The 19485-nt window shown below is 43.2% G+C and overlaps 1 protein-coding gene across 3 annotated transcripts in view; it reads left to right on the plus strand.

Moving 5' to 3' along the window:
- The window catches only part of zranb3 (zinc finger, RAN-binding domain containing 3), a 162750-nt gene that overhangs the window by 67244 nt on the left and 76021 nt on the right, over positions 1-19485 (plus strand). For all 3 annotated transcript variants that reach the window (XM_061690995.1, XM_061690985.1, XM_061690977.1), the window contains 4 exons: positions 774-893; positions 3937-4116; positions 13836-14006; positions 17460-17919. In XM_061690995.1, coding sequence (XP_061546979.1) covers positions 774-893; positions 3937-4116; positions 13836-14006; positions 17460-17919 — 931 coding nt within the window. The remainder of the gene's footprint in view (positions 1-773; positions 894-3936; positions 4117-13835; positions 14007-17459; positions 17920-19485) is intronic.

Here is a 19485-nt window from a genome sequence, read left to right on the forward strand (position 1 = left end):
GTCAGGTTTGCATTGCGAATAAGAATCAGGTCTCAATTGCCCCACCTGGATCAAGGGTTAGGTTTTAAAGGTATCAAAAATATTTGAAATTTAGATTAAGATATCAAATAAGACATTAAAACCTTGAAATACCAGCATTTTTTAAATCCAGTCCAAATACTTATTTCACTCATCCATCCATCCATTTTCGACACCGCTTATCCTCACTAGGGTCGCAGGCATGGTGGGGCCTATCCCACCCAACTGTGGACAGAAGGCGCCGTACACGCTGAACTGGTTGCCAGCCAATCGCAGGGCACAAATAAACAAACAACCATTCACACTCACATTCATATCTTCGGACAATTTAGAATCTTCAATTAACCTACCGTCCATGTTTTTGGGATGTGGGAGGAAACTAGAGTAAACGGAGAAAACCCACACAGGCACGGTGAGAACATGCAAACTCCACACAGGCAAGGCCGGATTTGAACGCGGGTCCTCAGAACTGTGAGGCGGATGTGCTCACCAGTCATTCACCGTGCTGCCTTATTTCACTCAGTGAAATGCAAATACATTTTCTGGATTTTTTTCTTTGATATTCTGTCCCTCACTGTTAAGATAAACCTTCCATAAAAATTATAGACTGCTCATGTCTTTGTCAGTGGGTGAACTGACAAAATCAGTGAGAGATCAAATAATTATTTCTTCCACTATATGTATAATTTTCCCCATAGATAGAAAGAGCTGCTTTGGTGAACAAGCAATTAACATTGTGTGCTTTTGTTACACAGGCTGGTTATATTCGTATCGATGGCAGTGTCCCATCTTCTGAGAGAGTCCAGTTAGTTCACAAGTTTCAGAATGACCCAGAAACAAGAGTGGCCATCCTCAGCATCCAGGCAGCTGGTCAGGTACCATACACACACTTGCACATTTTTGGGAATTTAAATCAGGAAACAATCTTGTCTTTTGTAGTTTTAATAATATCTTTGCAAAGAGAGAGACAGTCAAGAGAGGTTACAAGTTGCTTCGTGTCTCTGCCCATCTCTGAGACACACATGGAAAAACAATACCTTATTACAACCCCAATTCCAATTAAGTTGGGACGTTGTGGTAAACATAAATAAAAACAGAATACAATGATTTGAACATCATGTTCAACCTATATTTAATTGAATACACTAAAAAGACGAGATATTTCATGTTCAAACTGATAAACGTATTTGTTTTTAGCAAATAATCATTAACTTAGAATTTTATGGCTGCAACACGCTCCAAAAAAACTGGGACAGGTGGCAAAAAAGTGGAGTAATTATCTAAAGGATGAAATTCAGCCATTAACAAGAAGGAGTTGTGCCATATCACCTATGACAAAACTTCTTTCAACTCTGCATTTCATTGCGCCTGGGTCATTTTAGCACTTTGTGATCATTCGGTTGTTAAGTCCGAAGTCATTTTGTAGGCGGAGTCACTTCCGGGTCCAGGAGGCCCCAGGCTCCATCCACTCATCATTGTAAATAACAATGTCCGGACCCATGAATCTATTTACAACCCCCAATTCCAATGAAGTTGGGACGTTGTGTTAAACATAAATAAAAACAGAATACAATGATTTGCAAATCATGTTCAACCTATATTTAATTGAATACACTAAAAAGACAAGATATTTAATGTTCAAACTGATAATCATAAACTTATAATTTTATGGCTGCAACACTGGGGCAGGTGGCAAAAAAAGACTGAGAAAGTTGAGGAATGCTCATCAAACACCTGTTTGGAACATCTCACAGGTGAACAGGCTAATTGGGAACAGGTGGGTGCCATGATTGGGTATAAAAGGAACTTCCCTGAGCTGCTCAGTCATTCACAAGCAAAGATGGGGCGAGGTTGACCTCTTTGTGAACAAGTGTGTGAGAAAATAGTCGAACAGTTTAAGGACAATGTTCCTCAACGTACAATTGCAAGGAATTTAGGGATTTCATCATCAACGGTCTATAATATCATCAAAAGGTTCAGAGAATCTGGAGAAATCACTGCATGTAAGCGTCAAGGCCAAAAACCAACATTGAATGCCCGTGACCTTCGATCCCTCAGGCGGCACTGCATCAAAAACCAACATCAATGTGTAAAGGATATCAACACATGGGCTCAGGAACACTTCAGCAAACCAATGTCAGTAAATACAGTTCGGCGCTACATCCGTAAGTGCAACTTGAAACTCTACTATGCAAAGCTAAAGCCATTTATCAAAAACAACCAGAAATGCCGCCGGCTTCTCTGGGCCCAGTTTCATCTCAGATGCAAAGTGGAAAAGTGTTCTGTGGTCCGACGAGTCCACATTTCAAATTGTTTTTGGAAATTGTGGACATTGTCCTCCGGGCCAAAGAGGAAAAGAACCATCCGGACTGCTATGGACGCAAAGTTCAAAAGCCAGCATCAGTGATTGTATGGGGCTGTGTTAGTGCCAATGGCATGGGTAACTTACACATCTGTGAAGGCACCATTAATGCTGAAAGGTACATACAGGTTTTGGAGAAACAGGTGCTGTCATCCAAGCAGCGTCTTTTTCATGGACATCCCTGCTTATTTCAGCAAGACAATGCCAAACCACATTCTGCACGTGTTAGAACAGCGTGGCTTTGTATTAAAAGAGTGCGGGTACTAGACTGCCTGCAGTCCAGACCTGTCTCCCATTGAAAATGTGTGGCGCATTATGAAGTGTAAAATACCACAAGGGAGACCCTGTTGAACTGCTGAAGCTGTACATCAAGCAAGAATGGGAAAGAATTCCACCTACAAAGCTTCAACAATTAGTGTCCTCAGTTCCCAAACGTTGAGTGAATGTTGTTAAAAGAAAAGGTGATGTAACACTATGGTAAACATGACCCTGTCCCAGCTTTTTTTGAACGTGTTGCAGCCGTAAAATTCTAAGTTAATGATTATTTGCTAAAAGCAATAAAGTTTATCAGTTTGAACATTAAATATTTTGTCTTTGTAGTGTATTCAATTAAGTATAGGTGGAACATGATTTGCAAAACGGCACGGTGGACGACTGCTTAGAGTGTCTGCCTCACAGTTCTGAGGACCGGGGTTCGTTTCCCGGCCCCGCCTGTGTGGAGTTTTCATGTTCTCCCTGTGCCTGCGTGGGTTTTCTCCGGGTACTCCGGTTTCCTCCCACATCCCAAAAGACATGCACGCTAGGTTAATTGAAGACTCTACATTGCCCGTAGGTGTGAATGTGAGTGCAAATGGTTGTTTGTTTATATGTGCCCTGCGATTGGCTGGCAACCAGTTCAGGGTGTACCCCGCCTTCTGCCCATTGATAGCTTGGATAGGCTCAAGCACTCCCGCGACCCTTGTGAGGAGAAGCGGCTCAGAAAATGGATGGATGGATGAATGATTTGCAAATCATTGTATTCTGTTTTTATTTATGTTTAACACAACGTCCCAACTTCATTGGAATTGGGGTTATAAACCAAAGAAAAATGGGAGGGAGATGAGGAAAGAAGAAAGAAACACCTATTCACACAGTTATCTTGTCCTTGAGAGAAAAGGGAGGTTAAAGACAGGATGAGAGAAGGGAAGTGCACTTATCAGTGAAAATGAAAAATAGTTTTCTAACACAACTCATGTTATTTACAACATTGCTGTCGTATGCTGTACATCATTGCTGTCCTAGTCACCAACATGTTGCATCAAACTACTAAGCTACTTAGTACATTTGAAAAAGGCCACACAAGAACAAACTTTTGAAAAAGGCCATGCAAGAACAAAGGACGACTGAAGTATTAAAATACAGATAACTATGGAATAATATAATAAAAGAATATAGAGATTATATTTTGTCATTTTTCCATAACACACATGGACACACACACCACACCAAACCAAGCAACACACGAACGAATGCTGCGGTCCATGTCATGTCGTGAACAGTTTTTGGCTCCTCAACAGGGTTTAACCTTCACCGCCGCCAGCCACGTGGTATTTGCCGAGCTCTATTGGAACCCCGGGCACATTAAGCAGGCTGAGGATCGTGCCCACCGTATCGGGCAAACGTCGTCTGTCAACGTACACTACCTGATTGCCAAGGGTACCTTCGACAGCATGATGTGGTCCATGCTCGACAGGAAGGTACTTTACCCTTTTAAGGGGGCAAAACCTATTTTGTCAAACTAAGTTTCGTATTGATCTCGTCCATATTGCACATTTGAGTTGAAATACATTTAAAATATTTTGGAAAAGTGTGTTTGAACAAGTTTAAATGTGTTTTTAGCATGTGGGTCAGTTACGTGTTGAACACATGCAATATTAACAGCAAGGTTTCAAACTACATTTTGATGGCCTGTAATGCCAGTAAATGTTCAATCTTGGTTCTGCTTGATCTCAGTACAGACTTTGATACTGTTGTTCCGTGACACCTACTCTGAGGGACAGAGTAGGTGTCCAAGGCACTGCCCTTAACTTGTTCATATCCAAGCTATCAAATAGATAATTTTATGGTTGTTGGCCCCCATAGGTCAGAGTCTGTCCTCCTTTCCTACATATATGTTCCTCAAGGGTAAGTCCTCAAGGGTCAGTTTTGGGACTACTTTTTTGCGCTCAACATGCTTCCTCTAAGAGAGTCAGGAGTACATTTGTACGTATTCTGAACCCAAAATAGTTACAAATCTAAAATCTAGAAATACCTTTTTTTATATATATATATATATATATATATATAGTTTACCCCCTCCCACACACTTTAAGTACAGGGATCTCGTTTGATGTGCGTCCCCCGTCTGAGATTAAATTAGCAGGGATGCATGAAGCCACCGCCCTATATAGGTGCGTGCGTGTGTGTGTGTGTGTGTGTGTGTGTCTCTGTGTGTGTGTTGGTAAAGAGCTTCCACACTAGGTTTGGGGATCAAAAATCGCGAAACCGATTGGAATCATTCAAATTTAAAAAATTCTGTACCCAGTTTCAATCCCTAGTCCGCCGACCCCAAAGAAGAAGTGGCGAAAACCAACATAGAAGCGTCGAAAACCAACAAATAAGAACGCGCACGATGACGTGCTTGTGTCCAACGGCGGCGAACATAAGAGTGTCTTAACTTTGTTACAATTAATGACCAGTCGCCTCAGTACAACACTTGGAATAAGATTATATTGTGCAAAGGAGGCTTTAACGATCTGACGCGCTCCGAGCCTCAGCCTACACCGCGTGGAGCGTCAGTGAAGTCAACTCTCAGTCAATTGGGTGAGTGAAACAATAAAATACACCTGTGCCAACATTGAGACAGCTAACAAGGTAAACGGTTGGTTGCACTTTTGCACTGATGGTTTTTAGCGTTTATTTTAGTCTTCAAACCAAGGTAAAAGCCGATGACAGAAAAAAAAGCTTAACATTGAGCTTCACCGTAGCCACTTTAAATCACAATGAATTTGGGACAAAATTCACAAACCTTATCTCACAGTATCACAAACACTAACCTTGTGCCTCATCAGTGGGTAAGGAAAGGAATCAACATTTTATAGCATTTGGTTCCATTCATTAAATAAATCAATTAAAAAAATCACCTGTGCCGTGTGAAGTTACTTTTCGTGGCAGAATGCTGAGTTTCGATGCGTACCCTTCGAAATGAAAGGCTCCAGGCTTAAAATAGGAAGTCAAGTTAAAACTTGCAAATACTGTATAAACCATTTGATGTGATAAAACAATCCCAAATAACGATTTTAACAATGCTATATTTAACTTTTAGCTGAAATATTAATTACTAAATATTAAGTCAATTGTGTTAATTCAACACACACTGCCTTTTAGTTCATAGGTTTGCTATTGATACTGGTTATAAAGAACCCCGAGTCAAATGTTCATTTTAGTCTATGCTGCGAGCTGCTAAGAAAATGGATGTTCATAATTTGGACACCCTTTATTTAAACCATGCAAACGTTTTTGACCCAGCCTCTTAAAATGATCGGAATCGAGAATTGTTTGGAACCGGAATCGAAATAAGGAACCGGAATTCGGACCAGAATCGCACAAATTCAAACGGTGCCCAACCCATTCCACACACAGCGAATCAAAAGTACGAATCCTGTCTTGGTTCTAGCCAATCAGAGGCAGAATAGGGCGGTATTCTTCCATACAATGAACATGGGAGTTTTTTCTGGATTCGATAAATTTTCATTGTTGTGGTAACACCCGCCGCACTGCTCACGACGCAGCAAGCCGCTGGCAGAGCGGCGTTTGCTCCATAGATGCACACAACTGGGACAAAGGGAAAGTAAATTGTTTATTACATTTGCTAGACTGCGAGCTAACGAGCTAGCGACCTCAGGGGTGGATCTAAAAAGCTCACTCGACCGCGGCAACATCGTTGAAATGTCAGCAATTCGGAGTTGTGTGTATGTTCCCTACATCAGAATCAGAATCATCTTTATTTGCCAAGTATGTCCAAAACACACAAGGAATTTGTCTCCGGTAGTTGGAGCCGCCCTAGTACAACAAACAGTCAATTTACAGAACACTTTGGGGACATAAAGACATTGACAAAAAACAATTGTGCAAAAAGATGCAGAGTCCTCTAGCACTTAGAGCAGTTCGAACGACTAATATTGCAATAGTCCGGTGCAATGACCATTGTGCAAAGGGCGCTGAGACTTCAAGGAGTGTATGCGGTTTAAAGTGACGAGTAGTGCGATCATCTGGGACAATGTCGGTTGTGCAAATGTTACAGATACTCCTCAATCAGTGTGCAAATGGAGCAGATGCTACTCTGGCATGAGTGGCCAGTATATGCAAATAGTGCAGCATGGCGAGACAACTACAGTGAGTGCACAAGTAATACATAATTGGCCCCACAGAAATGTGACAACGAACTCAAGTCAAAAAATTGCCAGCTTGTTGTAATGGAATTATAGGTTAGGTGTTAAAGAAGTTGATCGCAAGAGGGAAGAAGCTGTTGGAATGTCTACTAGTTCTAGTTTGCGTTGATCGGTAGCGCCTACCTGAGGGAAGGAGCTGGAAGAGCTGGTGACCGGGGTGCAGACGGTCCGAGAGGATTTTGCACGCCCTTGTCTTAGTTCTGGCAGCGTGCAAGTCCTCAATGGTGGGTAGGGGGGTACCGACAATCCTTTCAGCAGTTTTGATTGTCCGTTGCAGTCGGAGTTTGTCCTTTTTTGTAGCAGCACCAAACCAGACTGTGATGGAAGAACACAGGACCGATTCGATGACCGCTGTGTAGAACTGTCTCAGCAGCTCCGGTGGCAGGCCGTGCTTTCTCAGAAGCCGCAGGAAGTACATCCTCTGCTGGGCCTTTTTGAGGACGGAGTTGATGTTGTTCGCCCACTTCAGGTCCTGAGAGATTGTAATTCCCAGGAACTTGAAGGTCTCGACGGTTGACACAAGGCAGCTGGACAACGTGAGGGGCAGCTGTGGCGAAGGATGCCTCCTGAAGTCCACGATCATCTCTACCGTCTTGAGCGTGTTCAGCTCCAGGTTGTGTCGCCCGCACCACAGCTCCAGCCGCTCCGCTTCCTGTCGATATGCAGACTCGTCACCGTCCTTGATGAGGCCGATGACAGTGGTGTCATCTGCAAACTTCAGGAGCTTGACAGTCGGGTTCGCTGAGGTGCAGTCGTTCGTGTAGAGAGAGAAGAGCAGCGGAGAGAGGACACAACCTTGGGGCACCCCAGTGCTGATGCTGCGTGTGGATGAGGTGGCCTCCCCCAGCCTGACCTGCTGTGTCCTGCCCGTCAGAAAGCTGTAAATCCACTGGCAGATGGCAGGTGAGACGCTGAGCTGGAGAAGCTTGGTTGAAAGGAGTTCAGGGATGATGGTGTTGAACGCTGAGCTGAAGTCCACGAACAGGATCCTCGCGTAGGTCCCTGCACTGTCGAGGTGTTCTAGGATGAAGTGCAGTCCCATGTTGACTGCATCATCCGCAGACCTGTTCGCTTGGTAGGCAAACTGCAGGGGGTCCAGCAGGGGACCTGTGACACTCTTGAGGTGGTCCAGCACGAGACGTTCAAAGGACTTCATGACCACAGATGTCAAAGCGACAGGCCTGTAGTCATTCAGACTAGAGATTGCAGGTTTCTTGGGGAGTGGAATGATGGTGGAGCGTTTGAAGCAGGATGGAACTTCGCTCATTTCCAAAGATCTGTTAAAGATCTGAGTGAAGACTGGAGCGAGCTGGTCCGCGCAGACTTTGAGGCAGGATGGGGACACATGGTCTGGTCCTGTTGCTTTGTTAATCTTCTGTTGTTTGAAGATGCGTCTCACATCCAAACACACACACACACACACACATGCATACGCGCGTACACACACGGATGCATACACACAGTTAACCGTTTATAAACCATAATCACAGCGGCACACGTTATCAATATTCAGGCTATGGGGGGCACAAGTCAGTGCAAACTGTAGGCCGGTCCCAAGCCCGGATAAATGCAGAGGGTTGCGTCAGGAAGGGAATCCGGCTTAAAACCTTGCCAAACAAATATGAGTGTTCATCCAAAGAATTCCATACCGGATCGGTCGTGACCCGGGTTAACAACGTCCGCCAGCGGCGCCGTCAACCTACGGGGCGCCGGTGGAAATTCAGCTACTGTGGGTCGAAGTCAAAGAAGAAGAGGTGGAAAGCGGGTTCTTCGTCAGAAAGAGAAGAGGAACGCACAGAGCCTAGAACTGAATGTGGCTACTTTGAATGTTGGGACTATGACAGGAAAATCTCAGGAGTTGGTTGACATGATGATCAGGAGAAAGGTTGATATATTGTGTGTCCAGGAGACCAGGTGGAAAGGCAGTAAGGCTAGAAGTTTAGGGGCAGGGTTTAAATTATTTTACCATGGTGTAGATGGGAAGAGAAATTGAGTCGGGGTTATTTTAAAAGAAGAGTTGGCTAAGAATTTCTTGGAGGTGAAAAGAGTATCAGATCGAGTGATGAGGCTGAAACTTGAAATTGAGGGTGTTGTGTGTAATGTGATTAGTGGCTATGCCCCACAGGTAGGATGTGACCTAGAGGTGAAAGAGAAATTCTGGAAGGAGCTAGACGAAGTAGTTCTGAGCATCCCAGACAGAGAGAGAGTCGTAATTGGTGGTGCAGATTGTAATGGACATGTTGGTGAAGATAATAGGGGTGATGAAGAAGTAATGGGTAAGTACGGCATCCAGGAAAGGAACTTGGAGGGACAGATGGTGGTAGACTTTGCAACAAGGGTGCAAATGGCTGTAGTGAACACTTTTTTCCAGAAGAGGCACGAACATAGGGTGACCTACAAGAGTGGAGATAGAAGCACGCAGGTAGATTACATCTTGTGCAGACGATGTAATCTGAAGGAGGTTACCAACTGTAAGGTAGTGGTAGGGGAGAGTGTGGCTAGACAGCATAGGATGGTGTTGTGTAAGATGACTCTGGTGGTGGGGAGGAAGATTAGAAAGACAAAGGCAGAGAAGAGAACCATGTGGTGGAAGCTGATACAGAACGAGTGTTGTGCGGCTTTTGCGGAAGAGGTGAGACAGGCTCCCGGTGGATGGGAGGAGTTTCCAGAAGACTGGACCACTGCAGCCAAGGTGATCAGAGAGGCAGGCAGGAGAGTACTTGATATATCTTCTGGCAGGAAAGGAGAGAAGGAGACTTGGTGGTGGAACCCCACAGTACAGGAAATCATACAAGGAAAAAGGTTGGCTAAGAAGAAGTGGGACACTGAGAGGACCGAGGAGAGGCGAAAGGAATACATTGAGATGTGACGCAGGGCAAAGGTAGAGGTGGCAAAGGCCAAACAAGAGGCATATGATGTTATGTATGGCAGGTTGGACACTAAAGAAGGAGAAAAGGATCTATCTAGGCTGACCAGACAGAGGGATAGAGATGGGAAGGATGTGCAGCAACTTAGGGTGATTAAGGATAGAGATGGAAATATGTTGACTGGTTCCAGCAGTGTGCTAGATAGATGGAAAGAATACTTCGAGGAGTTGATGAATGAGGAAAATGAGAGAAGGGAGAGTAGAAGAGGCAAGTGTGGTGGACCAGGAAGTGGCTATGATTAGTAAGGGGGAAGTTAGAAAGGCATTAAAGAGGATGAAAAATGGAAAGGCAGTTGGTCCTGATGACATTCCTGTGGAGGTATGGCAGCATCTAGGAGAGGTGACTGTGGTGTTTTTGACCAGCTTGTTCAATAGAATTCTAGTGCGTGAGAAGATGCCTGAGGAATGGAGGAAAAGTGTGCTGGTGCCCATTTTTAAGAACAAAGGTGATGTGCAGAGCTGTGGCAACTATAGAGGAATAAAGTTGATGAGCCACACAATGAAGTTATGGGAAAGAGTAGTGGAGGCTAGACTCAGGACAGAAGTGAGTATTTGCGAGCAACAGTATGGTTTCATGCCTAAAAAGAGTACCACAGATGCATTATTTGCCTTGAGGATGTTGATGGAAAAGTACAGAGAAGGTCAGAAGGAGCTACGTTGTGTCTTTGTAGATCTAGAGAAAGCCTATGACAGAGTACCCAGCGAGGAACTGTGGTATGTTAGAATAATACATGACATGTACGAGGGCAGCAGAACAGCGGTGAGGTGTGCTGTAGGTGTGACAGACGAATTTAAGGTGGACGTGGGACTGCATCAGGGATCAGCCCTGAGCCCCTTCCTTTTTGCAGTGGTGATGGATAGGCTAACAGATGAGGTTAGACTGGAATCCCCGTGGACCATGATGTTTGCAGATGACATTGTGATCTGCAGTGAAAGCAGGGAGCAGCTGGAAGAACAGTTCGAAAGATGGAGGCATGCACTGGAAAGAAGAGGAATGAAGATTTGCTGAAGTAAAACAGAATATATGTGTATGAATGAGACGGGTGGTGGGGGAAGAGTGAGGCTACAGGGAGAAGAGATAGCAAGGGTGGAGGACTTTAAATACTTGGGGTCAACCGTCCAGAGGAATGGTGAGTGTGGTCAGGAAGTGAAGAAACGGGTCCAAGCAAGTTGAAACGGGTGGAGGAAGGTCTCAGGTGTGTTATGTGACAGAAGAGTCTCTGCTAGGATGAAGGTCAAAGTTTATAAAACAGTGGTGAGGCCAGCCATGATGTACGGATTAGAGACTGGCACTGAAGAGACAACAGGAAGCAGAGCTGGAGGTGGTGGAAATGAAGATGTTGAGGTTCGCTCTCGGAGTGACCAGGTTGGATAAAATTAGAAATGAGCTCATAAGAGGGACAGCCAAGGTTCGATGTTTTGGAGACAAAGTTAGAGAGAGCATACTTAAATGGTTTGGACACGTCCAGAGGAGAAATAGTGAGTATATTGGTAGAAGGATGATGAGGATGGATCTGACAGGCAAGAGAGCTAGAGGAAGACCAAAGAGAAGGTTGATGGATGTCGTGAGGGAAGACATGATGGCAGTTGGTGTTCGAGAGGAGGATGCAGGAGATAGGCTTACATGGAAAAGGATGACGCACTGTGGTGACCCCTAACGGGACAAGCCGAAAGGAAAAGAAGTTTACTTCAGTAAACTAATTTTTAGCATCCTTTGATTGACAGATAAAAGTCTCACATTACAGTCCAGCAGCTCGAGTGTGGCCGCCTTATTCTACATTATAGTTATGCTTTATTTTACGAGTTAAAAGCTTATTGAGAGGTAAAAAAAAAAAACAAGAGGCAGCACAAAACATACAGGAAGCAGAAATTATACAGTACATAACATGGCAACATTCATACAATAAATAAAAATAAATACATACAAAATAACAGTGATTTAAAATGTATGGCGTCTGATTTAAAGACCGTCACAAAGCCAAAATGCTTTCAAGTACATACATAGTGTTGTTGCTTTTCTTTTTTAATTCATTCAAATTTGGGCCTCTTTATTGGGTTAATGACTCTATACCTATGTGCCAACTGTTTAATATTTGTTTTTAAGTGTAATTTTTGCAAACAGAGTCTAATTTATTTATATTTTTTATTTATGTAAGATATTTGATTTATTGTTCTGTATTACAAATCCAACGTTCAGTGTTCTTTAGAATTGAAAGTTAATTGTTCTTAAAAGGGATGTACTTGAATCATTATGCTCTATAATATCATTATACCAGTAGCATAAAAAAACATCAACGATACTATCGTTTATCGTAATAGTTTTGGGGAAAATATATCGCCCTAAAACATTTGCTATCGTGGCATAATTACAGGCACTCATGTTCCTGGTCTGGGACTCATTGTTTCAATGACATGTATCCTGGGACTCACTGAATCTCAATTGTAAAATGATCTCTGAAAGCATATTTTAAACATATTGAAAACACACTTTGACACACTTTTTAAACACATTGTAAATGTATTTTTAAAAAATGTATGCTTGAAATCCTTCCATGTTCTTTACCGGTTATCCTCACGCGGGTCGTGGGCTGCTGGAGCCTATCCCAGCTATCGTCGGGCGGGAGGTGGGGTACACCCTGAACCGGTCGCCAGCTAATCGCAGGGCACATAGCAACAAACAACCATTCGCACTTACATTCACACCTACGAGCAATTTATAGCTTAAAGCAAATGAAAACCCCAAATTCACCATCTCTATAAACTACAATATTATGTAACACACGATCAAGAATATGATTATTAATGTAGAAATTTGGCAGGAATTTGCCATCGAAAAAAATACTATATTATATAGTATTATCTGTGTGTTACATATGAGAGAGGCGTGGGGTGTTGTGTGATGTGGGCAAGTCTGCTTGTGAGTGTCTGGGCATAAGCTTTGCTCAACAGCAGCTCATAGGTGAATGTGCTTATTGTGTTTGTGTTTTACTGTTCTCCCATCTTTCAGTAAAACGCATAAGCAACTGTGGCTCTCTGTTCCCACAGTTTTGACAGTGTACTTATTGTAATGCCCTTAGCATTACAGTAAGTATACTATAAAAACCCATGAAAAGATTGCTTAAAATAAATCTGCGATATATAGCGGGGGTACAAATGATAAACACGCTATATAGCGTGGGAACACACACATACCACGTTCAGTGCATCCGGAAACTATTCTTGGTGCTTCACATAGGGCCAGATAGTAGATAAAATCATCATTTAAAAACTGCATTTTGTTTACACTTGGTTGTATTTTTGTAATTTTAAAATTGGCTTGATGACCCAAAGCATTTAATTGTGATAAATGTGCCCCCCCACCCCAAAAAAAAAAAAAACTTTGGCAGCCATTACTTGTTCCTTTCCAAATCATGCCCAATCAACTTCATTTACAACAGGTGGTTTCCAATTAAGCTGAAGAAACATCTACAGAATGATCAGTGGAAACCGGATGCACCTGAGCTCAATTTTTGAGGTTCATAGCAAAGGTTGTGAATACTTTTGTACAGGGTTTCTTAGTTGTTTAAATTTGTATTCACTTTTCAAAAAGATTTTCACCTTGTGAGTGATACAGTATGTGTAGAATTTGGATGAGAAAAATAATTTAATAAATTTTGGAATAAGGCTGTAACATGAAAAAATGTGGGATAAGTGAAGCGTCATTAATACTTTACGGGTGCGTTGTATGTAGATGACCTCCAAATGTATTTCTCCTTTTAACCTTGAGAGGAGAAATGAGATATGAAGTGCACTGCATTGTTGCTTGAAAGCAACTAAGATAAATCCATTTTACTTCCTTACTGTCTGATTTAAAATCGCTTTTGTATATTTTGTGTTACCATATGCCGTTGAACCACTAATAATTAAAAACTGAGTGTAGTAGTTTTTTATGAACTATTTTTCAATGTTAAATGATAAAAGAACTTTGGGTTTGAAATGTGCTTTATAAATAAAATGAGCTTACCTGCTCAGTGCTCATTAATAGAGTTAGGATAAGCTCAAGAAATGTTTTCTTTGAAAGGAAACCGTGACAGGTAGCACTCTGAATGGAAGGAAGGAGTACCTGAAGGCCGAGGAGGGGGACAAAGACAAGTGGGACTTCCTTAACTTTTCCAACGCGTGGACGCCTGGCAAGCTTCTCTTGGAGAGGAATACTGGACTTGATGCAGATGAGGAAGTGTACTTTACGCATGTGAGATGATGAAATTGTTTCATTTTATTTGACAAATTCAACTTCACATTTGAAAGTTTAGCTAAGTAAGACATGCAGTAAACCTAAACTAAATTTGTTCACTTATTGCTTAATGACATTTGGAATTGACTGTGGAAGAAACAATGCCAAACAGTACATATTATATCTTCAGGAAATTTGAGCCAATTTAAAAAATTTTATTTAATTTTTAAAAATTGCATCCTTTTAAAAAGATAGCTGGTGTTGTGTTACTTTTTATAATGTTCAAAGGTACTATTTAGGGTGAAAACACATTGTAGAATACTTTGGAAACTGTTAACGTTTGGTCTACTGTGCAAAATCTATGATCCATATGGGACCGCCGGCTGTGTTTGTTGTGCAATTCTTTTCTGGAGAGGAAAATAATGTTACTGTCAGACTAACCAACAGTGTAAAAGCTGTGTCTGGCCTTTAGACTGCTATAACCATTCATCATTTATCATTAGTTTATTGTGTTTTTATGTGGCACCAAGATATAATTATGCTAGGAAGTGAGTGTTGCTTACTGAACAAAAGTATGAACGCAAAACATTTGTTTTTCCTCCCATTTTTCATGAGCTGAACTCAAAGCTCTAAGACTTACCGGTACTCTATGCACATAAAAAGCTAATTTCTCTCAAATATCTTTTACAAATCTGTCTAAATCTGTGTTTGTGAGCACTTCTCCTGTGCTTTGATAAGCCATCCACCTCACTGGTTTTACATATCAAGATGCCGATAAATAGCATGATTATTGCACAGGTGTGCCCTCAGCTGCCCATAATTAAAGGCCACTCTAAAATGTGCAGTTTTACTGTATGGGGGTCAGTGCAGAAAACCAGTCAGTTTCTGGTGTGACCACCATTTGCCTCACGCGGTGCAATATATCTTCACATAAAGTTGATCAGTTTGTTGATTGTGGCCTGTGGAATGTTGGTTCCCTTGTTGTTGAAGCAGCATTCACCCAGTCCGGAGCGGCATCCCGAACAAAAGCAGCCCCTTCCTTGGTCTACTCCTCTTCAATGTCTATGAGAAGTCAATGGATCTGGGCAGTAGCTGGAACACTCAGGCGGCACGGTGGCCGACTGGTTAGCACATTTTTCCCCACAGTTCTGAGGACCGGGGTTCGAATCCCAGCCCCGCCTGTGTGGAGTTTGCATGTTCTCCCCATGCCTGCATGGGTTTTCTCCGGGCACTCCGGTTTCCTCCCACATCCCAAAAACATGCATGGTAGCTTGATTGAAGACTCTAAATTGCCCGTAGGTGTGAATGTGTGCACGAATGGTTGTTTGTTTATATCTGACCTGCGATTGGCTGGCAACCAGTTCAGGGTGTACCCCGTCACCCGCCCGAAGATAGCAGGGATAGGCTCCAGCACGCCCGCGACCCGTGTGAGGATAAAGCGGTACAGAAAATGGATGGATGGATGGAACACTCAGAGATGCTGGATGTGGAGATCCTGAAGCTCATTGTTGTGCTGCTTATCCACAACCATCACCTCATGTTGCAGCATGATAATGCATGCCCCATGTTGTAAGGATCTGTGCACAACTCCTGGAGGCTGAAAACATTCCAGTTCTTGCATGGCCAGCATTCTCACTAGACATACTGTGGGTACGGAAAGTATTCAGACCCCCTTAAATGTTTCACTCTTTGTTATAATGCAGCCATTTGCTAAAATCATTTAAGTTCATTTTTTTCCCTCAATTTACACACAGCAAACCGTATTGACAGAAAAAAAACGGAATTGTTTAAATTTTTGCAGCTTTATTAAAAAAACGTATTTAGACCCTTTGCTCAGTATTTAGTAGAAGCACCCTTTTGAGCTAATACAATCTTTTTGTGAATGATGCAACAGGTTTTACACACCTGGATTTGGGGATGATCTGCCATTCCTTGCAGATCCTCTCCAGTTCTGTCAGGTTGGATGGTGAATGTTGGTGGACAGCCATTTTAAGGTCTCTCCAGAGATGCTCAATTGGGTTTATTTGGGCAGCCGTGGCCCAAGGGTTAAGATCATCACCTGCCACCGTGGGGGACCTAGGTTCAAGACCCCGACTGGACCATCGGCCAACATATCCCGGACTCAAGGCTGTGGTGTCCTTGAGCAAGACACTGATACCGCAAATGCTTCCCGGGCGCTTCAGCTGCCCCCTGCTCCAGTGTGTTCCACTAACGTGTATGTGTTCACTGTGATGGGTAAAATGCAGAGAACAAATTTCGTGTGCATGCATGCATGTTCATGACAATAAAGGGGATTCTTCTTCTTCTTTAAGTCAGGGCTCTGGCTGGGCCATCCATGTGCTTAGGGTCATTGTCTTGTTGGAAGGTGAACCTTTGGCCCAGTCTAATGTCCTGAGCACTCTGGAGAAGGTTTTCGTCCAGGATATCCCTGTAGTTGGTCGCATTCATCTTTCATTCAATTGCAACCAGTTGTCTGTCCCTACAGCTGAAAAACACCCCCACAGCATGATGCTGCCACCACCATGCTTCACTTTTGGGACTGTATTTGACAGATATTGAGCAGTGGCTGGTTTTCACCACACATACCGCTTAGAATTAAGGCCAAGAATTTCTATCTTGGTCTCATCAGACCAGAGAATCTTATTTGTCACCATCTTGGAGTCCTTCAGGTGTTTTTTTTTTTAGCAAACTCCATACGAGCTTTCATGTGTCTTGCACTGAGGAGAGGCTTCCGTCGGGCCACTCTACCATAAAGCCCCGATTGGTGGAAGGCTGCAGTGATGGTTGACTTTCTAGAACTTTCTGCCATCGCCCGATTGCATCTCTGGAGCTCAGCGACAGTGATCTTTGGGTTCTTCTTTACCTTCTCACCAAGGCTCTTCTCCCCCGATTGCTCAGTTTGGACGGACGGCCAGCTCTAGGAAGGGTTCTGGTTGTCCCAAACGTCTTCTATTTAAGGATTATAGAGGCCACTGTGCTCTTAGTGCAAAAAGATTTTAGCAAATGAATGCAACATAACAAAGAGGGTAAAATTTAAGGGGGTCTGAATACTTTCCGTACCCACTGTATCCCCCATTGACCATGTTTGGGATGCTGTGGATCGGCATATACGACAGTGCTTCAGTTCCTGCCAATATCCAGCAACTACAAAGTAGTGTGTTTTATTGCATGGGGCAAATGGTGGTCCCACCAGAAACTGACTAGTTTTCATTTTAGAGGGGCCTTTAATTGTGGGCAATCTAAGGCACACCATGTGAACAATATTGCAGAGAAATAGGGCTTTTGTGTCCATAGAAAACATCTTACATCTTTAAGTTCAGCTCATGAAAAATGGGAGCAAAACCAAAAGTTTGCATTTATATTTCTGATCGGTGCAATTACAATTAAGACAAAGCTTAACATAGAGGTGATGTATCACAATAGTAAAATATCACAGGTGGATTCATACGAAGGTGTTTTTTTTTTCCATAGTTTGAAAAGGAGAAACAGCATGATATTCGGAACTTCTTCTCCCCGGGTATCAGCAAGGAGAAGAAGAGGAAACGATTGCAAGATGAAGCGGAGTCGTCTTCCACCTCCTCAGAAACCAACAATTCTGCAGCTTGCAGTGGAACAATCTCAGAGACAAAGACGAAAAATAAAGAAGAGTCCTTTCACACGTCCATCATAGACGACTACGATTTCTCCCCGCAGATTAAGAAGATCCGTGAGTTGCGCTCCAGCCCAAGCCAAAGGTCTGCATTCAAGGTCAGGCAATTGTTGATGCAGGAGGGGAGCACGCCAGCCTGCTTCATGGCTCAACATGAGCTTTTGGAGTCAGACCCTTCTTGTGAGACATGGGCCTGTGGGGTGTGTACGTACTCGAATAGCAACTTACTGCCTTACTGCGAGATGTGTGAGTGGCCACGCTCTTCTTCAGGTTTAGTATCTGGTAAGAATGGCCAGCACTTTTTTTCTTCATTTTTCTCCCTGTCTGTTGATACACTACTTTTGAGCAACGCTGCAGAATAAGATGTGTGACTGCAGGCTGGTTTGCCAGATTTTGAAATAGCTCAGCTGCGAGAATATTGGGTGGCTCGTTCTCCCTCTCTCTCTTTGTCTGCTGATGACAAGTTCTCAGCATAATTCTCACCTGTCAAGCCGAGAGAACGAGAGAGGGGTACAAACGTCTGGCGCAAAAGTTGGGAATAGATGAGCTGGCTCTTGCCGATATCTGTCAGCCCGTGACTGAGCTACATCTGTGCTAGGCTCAGAGACATTCTGGTCCGTCTTATCAGCGGTAACATCTGAGCAGCACATGGCCTCATGTATTGCAGCATGTTGTTATTAGAGTGACACACACACATGGTGTACACACACACTTGCATGCTTCATGAAACATTTAAAACAAGTCCTGAAAATATGTGCTCAGTGGCCAGAAGATTAGGCACAGTATTAATTTAACAATATGTGCCAGCTATCTATTTATCGTCTGACCACCACCTGTGAAATGTAGAAAACAATTTTACACCTGACTGGAGAAATATACCGTATTTTGACGACCATAAGGCACACCGTATTAAAAGGCGCAGTCTCAGTTACGGGGTCTATTTCTGCATTTTAACACATATATAAGGCGCACCGTATTATTGGGCGCAGGCATGGTAAAACATATGCTAGCTTAAAAAGCGGTAGCATGCATGCACGCTAAAACAATGTTTTTAAGAAGGCAGCGGGAGCAAAACTGAGTGCGGTTGTACTTTATTGAAGTATTTAACAATGTACTCACGTTATTTTTTGATCAATCCTCATCCATCAAAGTCCTCATCTTCTGTATCCGAAATGAACAGCTGGGCAAGTTCGCCATCAAACACGCCAGGTTCCCTCTCGTCATTGTTGGAGTCTGTCTCGTTGCCGTGCGGCTCCTCAGAAATGATGGCGGCTTTTATGAAAGCTCGAACAACAGTGCAAACAGACACGTTAGCCCAAGCATCCACAATCCATTCACAAATTGTGGCGTAACTCGCCCGGCGCTGCCTCCTAGTCTTAGTAAACCTGTGTTCGCCATCTGTCATGCATCGCTCCCACGCCGCTCGCAACTTCACTTTGAACGCCCTGTTTACACCGATGTCCAGCGGTTCGTCAAGCCTTCCGGAATGATTGCAAGCTCCGAATGATTGCACTCAGTCGAATGGTGACTGTAGAGATGCTTCTCCCGGCTGTTCTTTGCTCATTAATCCATTGCTCGAGTTGGTCTTCCAACTCGGGCCACCTTGCCTTGTTTCCACTGCGGTCAAGCCAGCCTCCACTCGTAAAGTAGCAGTCAAGCCAGCCGCCCCCACAATGTTGTTCATATTAGGCATTACGGTAATAAGTTGCCAACTCGAGGCGAAAGCCACCTTCAAAATAAAAGCTTCCCAATAATATGGACGTCAGTACTCTTCGGTTAAGGAATGCAACCAGCAAAGTTCATTTGAATCTTGAGATACATTAAAATATGTAGTTTATTTGATATCTT

The sequence above is a fragment of the Phycodurus eques genome, chromosome 1 (assembly GCF_024500275.1).
Source record: "Phycodurus eques isolate BA_2022a chromosome 1, UOR_Pequ_1.1, whole genome shotgun sequence".
NCBI classification, from domain to species: Eukaryota; Metazoa; Chordata; class Actinopteri; order Syngnathiformes; family Syngnathidae; genus Phycodurus; species Phycodurus eques.